The sequence below is a fragment of the Anopheles coluzzii genome, chromosome 2, assembly GCF_943734685.1.
Source record: "Anopheles coluzzii chromosome 2, AcolN3, whole genome shotgun sequence".
NCBI lineage: Eukaryota > Metazoa > Arthropoda > Insecta > Diptera > Culicidae > Anopheles > Anopheles coluzzii.
The window spans coordinates 9,601,403-9,611,685 of NC_064670.1; the positions used below are offsets into that span (position 1 = coordinate 9,601,403).

General features: G+C 41.2%; 1 protein-coding gene across 8 annotated transcripts; it reads left to right on the forward strand.

Annotated features, from left to right (window-relative positions):
- Positions 1-781: 781 nt before the first annotated feature.
- LOC120951763 (uncharacterized) lies at positions 782-5,520 on the forward strand. Of its 8 annotated transcripts, none has more exons than XM_040370648.2 (5): positions 782-1,131; positions 2,454-2,715; positions 3,703-4,134; positions 4,246-4,611; positions 4,722-5,520. In XM_040370648.2, exons 2-5 carry the CDS (start codon positions 2,628-2,630, stop codon positions 4,823-4,825), a joined length of 990 nt encoding a protein of 329 aa, XP_040226582.2. In that variant the 5' UTR covers positions 782-1,131; positions 2,454-2,627; the 3' UTR covers positions 4,826-5,520. The 8 variants fall into 8 exon arrangements, with proteins under 8 accessions (XP_040226582.2, XP_040226583.2, XP_040226585.2 ...); XM_040370649.2 differs by having other exon boundaries at positions 2,468-2,715; XM_040370651.2 differs by having other exon boundaries at positions 782-999.
- Positions 5,521-10,283: the final 4,763 nt, after the last annotated feature.

Genomic DNA, 10,283 nt, shown 5'->3' on the forward strand with positions numbered 1-10,283 from the left:
ATTTTCGTTCGTTCTCATTCCCATCGATCATATCGATTCAGTCGCGCTGCAATAGCATCCGTATTTACTGTATTTAACGGTCCATTGAGTTGTTCATTTGGGGTCATTACAATATTCTATCAAATCGCGCCCAGGCGTTTATCGAAAGGAAGCAATGCATCCGTGCGGGCTTGTGCTAATGGACTCTCGTGTTGAACTGAAATGTGGAGGCCGCTAGGGACTGGACAATGCGAGTTTCAAACATTCGGATGTCCGGATAGGATATCGCTCTCGCATAATTGATATGTGCATTGTGGGGTGACATTAAGCCTGCTGTTTTGAAAATACCACAGATGCAGCGATGCAACGTGCGTTTGGGAGGGTATACCAAGACTTATTCTAACAATGAATCAAAATGTCAACCGATGAAAATTGTTTCAGGGAGACATAAAAACAAAACATATACGGGTAGCTTATATTTGCTTTCGTTTTGTTCAGTACACAAAAACAAAATTTCTTCCAACCATTCTTCTCAAGCCTTTCTAATAGTTGTTGAATCTACGCAATAATGCATTTTTTTACATCCACTGCATTGAGCGACCGACCTAAACCAGCAAAGCTCTCACGCCATCAAGGTCTTCTCTTTGTTACTATGAAGGGTCACTCTCGACTGACATTTCCATTCGCAGTAAGGGGAAGAATGGTTCTCCATTCCAATACCGATGTGTTTGCCGAACAAGAGCCGAACGGCCCCCGAGATTGTGCGAGTTCCTCGTGTATGTACGCTATCCGGGTAACTGAGTCATTCATATTTCATTCGTCAGTTTTGTGTGACTCTCGGTCGAGAAAGGACCTGTGTCTGCTTGTGCTTAGCTCTCGTGACACCTCCGGTATATCGTCCTACATCGGCATGTTGATCGTGATTGCTGACCTCCCCATGCGTGTTTCGTGACTTCAGCAGGAATGCTCATTGTCGGACGTAAAGTAGGTCCTGTTTATGACAAATGACCGCATGGTGATGTAAGTGTGTTGACGATGCTAACGCTGCAGAAGTAACGCAGTCTCCTCAGTAAATCATCATGTTACAGACGCTGGGTTAAAGTGAAAAGGATTGTGCTGCTGGAAATGAATAAGCTTTCGTAAAGTACAAAAGTGAGTGAGTCTCAGAATAACAACGAGCTTCCATTGGACATATTTTCTCAACAAATATCAGCCAAAGTGTGATCAATTCGTGTGTTAGGCATGTTTTGCTCGTTTAAGCTGGTGCGGAAATGATGAAACAGCTTAGCTCATGCCCCAAAGCACGCAAAGTGAAAAGTTCTTCCCGGAACACCCTACCAGGACGCTCAACGGAACAATTTCACCGGCTTTGTGTGCATTGGTGCTGTTGTGATTCTAATTAGCCAACACTCACATTCATGGTCTGGTGTGGCAAAAGGTCATCAGTGCACTTTCAATTGATTATGCAGAAGGAAGTCTAGAAGCCTGCTTGTTGCTATTGGTTCAAGGACTTTCCGTCGCACGAGTGCTTCAGCAGTTCAGCAAGAAAGGAAACAGTTTGCTGTCGCTCGAGCTTCCTCGTTTCCGTGTTCCAAGGATTATTGAGGATTGAGGAACAATAATTAAAATCAAACGAAACGTATGTGCTGGGCGCTACGTGAGCGCATGGAACCTGGTTACCACGATGACAGCCAAGGACGTCAATGACACGAGCTGCTCAGCTCCATGCGTTCACAGCCGGCATCGTCTAACGTAGGTCGAACGATGAGTACCACTCCTCCGTTGTCAGGCAACTGGCAAAAGGCCGGAACGCATCAGAGCCCATAAAAGAGGCGCTGTGTGATAGTCATTCTTCCTCGAAATGATAATCTATTTGACACAGTTCCTCGGTGGCTGTGGTAAACGGGCTCGTATGCCTGTGTATGCAAAACAAGGCCAGTCTGAGCGTACCGGTTAGAGTCCATAGTTGTACTCGTTTATATTTATAACACTGGTAATGGAATATATACGGGTGTTCAAAGCATTTGTTCTGCATGTGTGACGGTTAATTGTCATGAAAATAGTGACAAGTGATGTGTCTTGCAAAATCCAGTGGCTTGTGAAACTGAAACAATTGGTTTTAATGTTCTCTCCAGTGTAGATTACTTGTCACGATACGTTCTGAAACAGGGAGTGAGCAACGAGCTCGGTGGATTAAAATTTCAGTTTGCTGTAGAAAACTTAGATACCGAAGCATGTCCTTCAAGTTTTTTGTTTTTGTTTGTCTTATATTTTGAAGCTTTGTTCGGTTTTTAACACACCCATTGTCACAGTCTGATGTACTTTATTTAATTAAAGAAATAGTTTTCCTTTAAAGTGAAAACAGTGATCAATGTTAAATGTTATATAATTAATCATCATAGTAGAAAAACGCTTCGCCAAATATGTAAGACATGTGCAGTGTTTAAGAAGTATTGATTGTTAAGTTTTTATAGTGTACATTTAACAGGCTGCGTTCATCACATGTTTGAACATAAAATAAATCCAGAGTGCAAATCAACCGGATCGGTAAATTGTGAAACGGTGTTCAAAGGCGTGAAACATTCAAATGATATAGTGGTTTAAGCAATGCACCTGGCTGGATACCAAAAGGCAAACGAACCAAATTGATGTTCGATTTGAAACAGGAAACGGATATAATGCTGCTGGTATCGAACAGTTGGATCAGTGTGCTCCTTGGAATCCTCTCGATTTCAGGTAATGTCATTTGTAGTTTTTTTCTCACTTCTCTATTTTTTTCGCCCAGTTTATTGGCTCGTCTGTTCGTTCTGCTCCATAGCAAATACGCATCGTTTACTCCGGTCCATTGGGATCGGTCGACACTGAAGGGTGCTTGGAACGAACGATTGTGCGAAGCAGCATTTCCGTTCACTTTAGCCATTTGAACTTTTTTATATCTTCTGCTCAAAACTGTCACTATTCAAAAGCGTTTCCCAAGAACAAACGAGTGAACACTTTTCCCATAGAAAGATGATCTGATCCCTTTTCAATGTCATCCCTTTCAGGCTCAGTTTGACCGTTTATGTACGATGTTTTTCACCTGCATTGAGATTATGGTGTTTTTTCTATCCTTGCAGATGATATTCGAGTATTTTATAAAGTTTCTTTCATCGTTTTGTTGTTATTTTGCCTTAGGACATCATAAACTTGCTGTAAAGTATTAGTTTAGTTTATGAAGTTTTGATAGTTATTCGCAGAACTTTGATTTGGATTTATTTGATTTATTTGTGAAACAACTCTTTGGCGGAACCTGAAGAACTACTGGCATATTAAGCTTCACCTAAAATTACACCTTCTTGACCTTTGTTTTGAATAGGTTGGTCCGGGTTAGCAGAGTGCTTTTATTTTAATTTCATTAAACTGATCACGTTGGTCGTGTCTGGACTCTGGTCGTAGCAACTTTGAAGCAAAAAGTTTTTTTTCGAATTGACTTTTTCTCTACATACCTCAAAAGACTTTTTAAGACAGGATTGAGTTGCAACGCAACGTGAATCGTACAAAACATTAGTTTATTTTGTGAACTTTCAAACAGTTTAATTCAAAACTTTTCAATTTTACTTTAATACATTGATAACGTAATGCTTGATTGATTGATACTTATTCGTTATTACAATAAAAATAGATGTCTTTAACTTTAAACCCCATTAACTGGATAAAAACACCTGTTTCCTTCTGTTCTTGCAGTGTCACTGGGTCTTAAGCTGAAAACCGTACGAATACCTCCATATAAATTCCGAGGCGAATCGGCCCTGCTCGAATGTCACTATGAGCTGAACGGTCAGCGAAAGGGACCCAGTTCTCTGGAGAGCGGCAACCGTCGACATCATGGATATCAGAACGACTACCTCGGCGAACGGTACGAGGAGGAGGAAAAGCTCTACTCGATCAAATGGTACAAGGACAACGAGGAGTTTTACCGGTACGTCCCGTCGGCTTCCCAGCCGATCAAGAGCTACAAAATCGAGGGCATCCGGGTCGATCCGAACCACTCGGACGGTACGAAGGTGTTGCTGCGAGGGTTAACACTCAAATCGTCCGGTATCTATCGATGCGAGATCTCGGCCGAGGCGCCCAGCTTCGACTCGGTGCAGGGTGAAGGTCGGATGGATGTGATATGTAAGTGATTGTGGGATGCATCACCTGGCATCATCTTCACACTCCCGCTTTCTCGACCTTAAAATAATGCTGAATTTGTTTCACCGTGTCGTTTGCTTTTGTTTGCCTCAGTTGTTCCAAGGGATGGTCCCCATATCAGTGATAGTGAGCGTAAAAGCTACCATATTGGTGAAACGATGGAGCTGAACTGCACCTCGGGCCGCTCATATCCGGCCTCCACGCTTCAATGGTACCTGAATGATCTGCTCGTAACGGACCCGAACAACATCATTCACTATCCCTCGGTACAAAATCAGCATGGGCTGATCACAACCTTCCTGGGGCTGAGTATGGTCGTGAACCATCGGCACTACATCGATGGCACGATACGGATAAAGTGTGTGGCCAGCCTTTCACCCATCTTGTGGCGAGGTGGCCAGGAAAGTATCGTCCAGTGGGAGCAACCACCGATCGACAATCGTGTTGCCATGCTTTTAGGTATGTCACAATTCCCTTTCGCATAAATGACTTGGATTTTTAAAGGTTAATAATATTTTTCACTTCAAACACTGCATCGTAAAACACTATTTCTATTCTCTCTTTTGTAGTGAAAAGTGTTGGCAGCCTGCAGCTCCTACATCCTTGGGTTCTGCTTGTAAGTTTGATACTTTATTTACGACATATGTTTTATACACGAGCAGAGTTAGTGTGAGGGAGCTAGGCTGCAAAAACAACTAATCAAAATCATCGTGTATATTATATAAATCATAATAATTAGTAAGGATTAGTAAAGCATTATTTCGCGTAACAGCTGAAACAAAACAAAAACCCCACGACACATCCTGTTACCGTATGGTTGGCAGCATTCTGCAAAATCGAAGGAAACTTTCTTAAAGAGCTTATCGAAATGAAATTTGAACGAAACTTAGCGCGCACGGTTTATTGGGTGATCGTTCTTAAGAGTAACATAGCTAAAGATTATGCTGTGCGTGTTGCAATCTACATCGAAACGATTTTGTACATAGACTATCTTAAGCGGTTAAACATTGAATGTGAAAAACAACAGATTCAAATGAACAAAGAAAAAGCAATCTAGGCTTGGCTCGAAAACGAAGCAAGATCGAAACATCAATTTCCCAAAAAAAAGGACTAGGATTTTGGTCCCAGACAATGTGGATACCCGCAGTATGTGGCAGCCGGAACAATTATCTACGTAATGTTCAAATAGGAAGGTACGTAGAATGAATAGAGTTATTATAGGAATTGGCCGTGCAGCACACAGCCCAAATCATACTGAGAAACAACAATTATCAGACGACTTTGTGTTCCATGAAATCAGGTGCCGTGAGAGAGTAAAAAAACATGTTTATGAACGATAAAGTTGTGTACATTGGGGGTGAGTTCGTATGAGTAACTTTTACATTTTTGGAATATCACATTTGTCATAATCTTTTCTATACTTGGAAGTACCAGGTGTTTTAAACTAAAACAAATTATTATATTTGCTGTTTACTTCAATTATAATGCCTCTACATCAGATGCATCATGAACGAAATTCGCGCCATTCAGTTTGCGGAGAGCATCACTGCTTTAAACCGTCCATAATTTTCCTTACTTAATGTTCCTTGCTAAATGTTCCCGTTTTGCTGCGCTTTCCCATTCCCCGCACACATGCCCCCATAGTAAATGTATTCTTACGTTATGTTATCCCCCTGAACACAACGCCTGCAGATCAACGCAATTTCCTTTGTTTAGCGTTCACATTCTTCACCGATTTACTTGTACGCTGAGCTGCTGTGCGGCCATTGTTAAGCGTTTCTCGCTGGCATTCTCTGGTTTACGTTGGCACGAAGCAAAAACCTCGTTATCGCATTATGTTTTGTTCCAACCGAATCATACCTCACCCGCCGACCTCACGATAATCTTATGGCATCCACTTCAATCCGTGTGCGCTTCTGCGGTGAAAGATTTATGCTTCAGGGGTGAGCCGGGGTGGTATAGAGGGGGGGGGGGGGGAAAGGAGGATATTCCCGGTAAGTACGTAGCGGCTCGAATAACAGCATGATGAATCTCCGCACTGATATAGTGCGACCTTTGACATTGCGGTGGATATTTGATACACCAGAATCGCTCACTTGCGGCAACACCCGCTAGTGGATCATCAAATATTGAGCTAGACAGTGAACGGTGGTTTATTTCACCACTATCAAACATAAATTATGGATAAAGTGATTCAGCTGAATGTCTAGCAAGTAAAGGTTTAGAATGTAGACCATCAATTTAGAATATCAGGTTTTTTATCATGTTTAAAATGACCTGATTTTTGTTATAGGTTCATTCAACCCATTTACTACTACCATTTTCATTCTACGAATTTCTGCAAGTACGTGGTACTAGGTGAAAGAAATATTTCACATGGCTTATAATTGTGCAACCAGTAAACTTGTTCCACACGGGACACAAAGTGATATAGTTTAACAATATTTAGCCGAATCGCGAGGATCACGTTATTCGTTCAATTATATTTGTTTTCTGAAGTTAATTATAGCTTGGAACTTCAGATGGCATACCTTAAATTTAATGATATGTGATAATAAAAATGACAATGATTCACGTTTGAAGCATTGAGCCTATTGTGTTTTGGGATTTGTTGATCTGTCAGTGGTATGTATGCATTTACTTACCTGAAATATTTACACCTGTTTACGCCATTTGCATGTTATGTTTTCGAATATATTTAAAAAAAACTCTTTTTATTCAGCGTTTTCGGAGACGTCGGATTTTGGCCACCAATAAGCAAAGGGCTGAATTGTTTATGGATTTATGGCTGATTGCCATGCTAAGTATTTTAGAATAGAAAAATGTACAATTTTAGCTTCTTTTGGGTAGCTGGTGCCATTCAATTGCATGATTTATGTAAGAATTGGAGTGAAGTAGATTTTTATAAAGAGGTAACTCGGATTGAGCGTAAGTCGTCGCTCAGATCGCAATATAGTAACACGTAATGAACAGAACAGAAACGTATGGTGTCAGCGTTCTCCCCCATTGAGTCCACTTCCTCTGTCCCTCAGTCGGTTATCGGTCATCATCATAAGTTGTGTGTCGTCTAGTTTCGCCTGGCCGGCCTGTGTGTGCCCTATGCCTTTTTTACATTTTTATGGAACGCAATTTAAGAATTTGCATTTCAGAAGGAAATGTGAGTGATCAAAGTTTAACAATTATTATTAAATTTAAACTCACTAAAATTTAAAGGTTAAAGTGACTTAATTATGTTCCAGATTCGTTGTTAAAACTGGCTTGAAAAAAGGTCAAACACAATACAATATCCTCGATTTATTGATCGTTATAGGAGCTTTCATTAAATCCGTAACAAAACTCTGGGGTTTGTTTCACTACAGCTTGTAAAAAAATCATTCTTGGAAATCATTTGTGTATATTTGTATTCGTCGAATAATTCTATCTTTCTTTCAATAAGATTATAGAATAGAAGCGAAAGCACATCCCCAATTGGATAAGCTTTTTTGTCTTTGACAATCATATTTTCCCAAACCCGAATCCACCAAACAAACATTGGACGAATTCAAAAGAAAAATAAGAGTACCTTAATATTTCAACCACTTCAACGAAGGAAAGCGAAAAAATTTCCAATCGCTTTTCCCTCAATTCACCATTATACTTTTTAAATAGTTTCCTCCCAGCCAACAGTTCGCTGCCATCTGCACCGAGCCGGAGCAAACGATTGCCGTTTTTTCATCCTCCTTGCTTGGCTTTACCAAACAAACGGTCCTTTTGCTCCCGTTTCATGAAATCCCTCGAGCCGCCGGGCTAAACTATGCTCCCGAAGAATAAGAATTATGTGACAACACAGATTAAGGTGCGGTGGTGAGGTACGTGATGTCGCTACGCTTCACCTGTTTTTTTCTGGTTTGTTTTGTTTGTGTGAGTGTGTGTACGAGCAGTAAAGTCTCTGTTTTGTCTCTTGAGTGGTTTCGCTTCAAAAACCGGGGAAAAATTGCCCTGCTTTGTGCACACCTTGTTCACAAAAGTGCAACCTGCAGCGTGCAAGTACCGTTGAGCGCATTCGTTCGCGTATGTTGTACGTGTTGCACGCTAAAAAATGTTAACCCACCAGCACATACTGCGGGCTGTGGCGGTACAGGGTTGCTACATAGCCAGAATTGACTTGAACTGAATCAGCAAAAATGCAGCGGAAAGGAATTTCCTCTTTTCAAACATTGATTCTATTTCGCTGATGTATGCATGACGTGTGTAGCTGACTCACTGCCTAAAGGGAAGGTCTGTTCGATGGAACTATTTGAAGCCGTTCAAAAGAGAAGAGTTTGCAATCTCTGTTCCTGTCCTTATCCTTTATTGCACCAGATGTGGTGAAATTTTTAAGAAATATACTGTTTTGCAGTGAATATACCAGCAAAATATAAGCTTTAAATCGGTTTAAACTTTTCCGAAGTGAAAAAGCAATGTAGTGCATGGTTGAATTGTATCTCTAGAATTCCTGATGCAGCTGAAACTTAAACATCACGAGATTGATCTCCAATGATTAATCATAAAATAGCTCTGTAAGCACTTGCATGGTTGTACAAGTACAGCACTTTGCTCGATAAGAAGGATGGCATAATGCAATCACGACTGTACAATTGCACAAACGATTTCTTCAAAACATCCTCCCCGATTAACCTACGCTTTCAAAACCCTCAACAATGCCATTCAGCGAGTTATCTCCGCATTTCAACTTACAACCCATAAAGATAAACCTTTACTGCGAATGCTTGCCATGTGCAAACTACTTATCCCTCTAGATGAAACTTTCCCCTTCTTTTTTTTGTTGCTGCTCTGAACTGCTCTCTACACTCTCGCCCAGCTTAGCCATTCGACCCGTCCCACTCCATCGTACACAGACGCCCACGTTTCGAAATCTCACAACCTACACCACTGCTGTTCATAAATACACACACACACACTTACTCACACACACACACTTACTCACACACCCAAACGCTCAAACACCAAACCTTGATCCCGATAAAGCCTCAGGGTGTGGTGGCAAGAAGTGCAACCCGAACGATATGAAGATGTTCTCGGCATAGTTCAGCCATCCTTTTCCCCTGCTTCCTGTCTGACAGGCGAAAGCTCCAAGCCGGGCGGGCACATATTACGATGGTTTTTCTTCACTCCAGACACACTACTCCGTGACCACTTTGCGCCCGTGGCGTCTTGCGCTCTTGGCGAGTGGATTTTGGAAACCCTTTCTGAACTTTTTGGCCGCTGCGGTACTTGGGGCGAATCTTTATCGCTCTTGAGTTTGCTTTGTTCCATTTCAGTTTCTTCCACTGGGGTTCTTCGGCACTGCCCAAAACTGCACTGGCCGTGGCAGCAACATGGACGTAACTTTATATGAGAAAATGATTGCTCCTATAGTTGGTTTTAGAAATGATGGTTTCTTTGGTTTGTTTAGTTTTAAAAGCTGAAAGCTGGGTCGTTTTTTCATACTCATTTTGAGAGTTGAAAAGATGATAACTTGTGCCTTAAAAAGTTCCATGAATTGATCAATTGTTCTATTCTACAAACAGTGCTACAATAAATCCTCTAGATCCAACTGAAACTGAGACAAAACAAAACATCAAACGAGCGCGAACCAAACGAAATTCCCATCGTAGCGTTTGCTAGCATTCACGTGGCTGTGCGTTGCTGCCAGCATGAAAGTAATGGAAATGCTGCAGGAAAGATTCAATAGGATGATTTAAAAAGCAAATGTCGAACAAAGGCTCGGTTTCTTGTGCTTTCGATGTTTACGGTGGAAAAATAGCTGTACTCATGTGCCCTGGAGCCACCGTGCGGAATCTGCTTGATTTGAATTGTAAATCTACCGAGAGAATGGTTGCTCAAGGAAGCGCTTCCAACTACGAATTTTACGCAAGAAAGCAAAGAGCTGGAATGGTTGAGTACAATACAAAACAAATAATGAGCGCGAGGTAGTGGATGAGAGTACAACTTGCTCGATACACGGATGTATACCATTTTACTAACGGGTGGAAAATAATGCTTTACATTTTGAATTTAATATTACTTCATAGTTAAAGGTAAACGCTTTCATACTTTATGTGATGTTCAGCTGGGCGACTTTAGTACGTGAATAATAGTTGAGAAGTTTA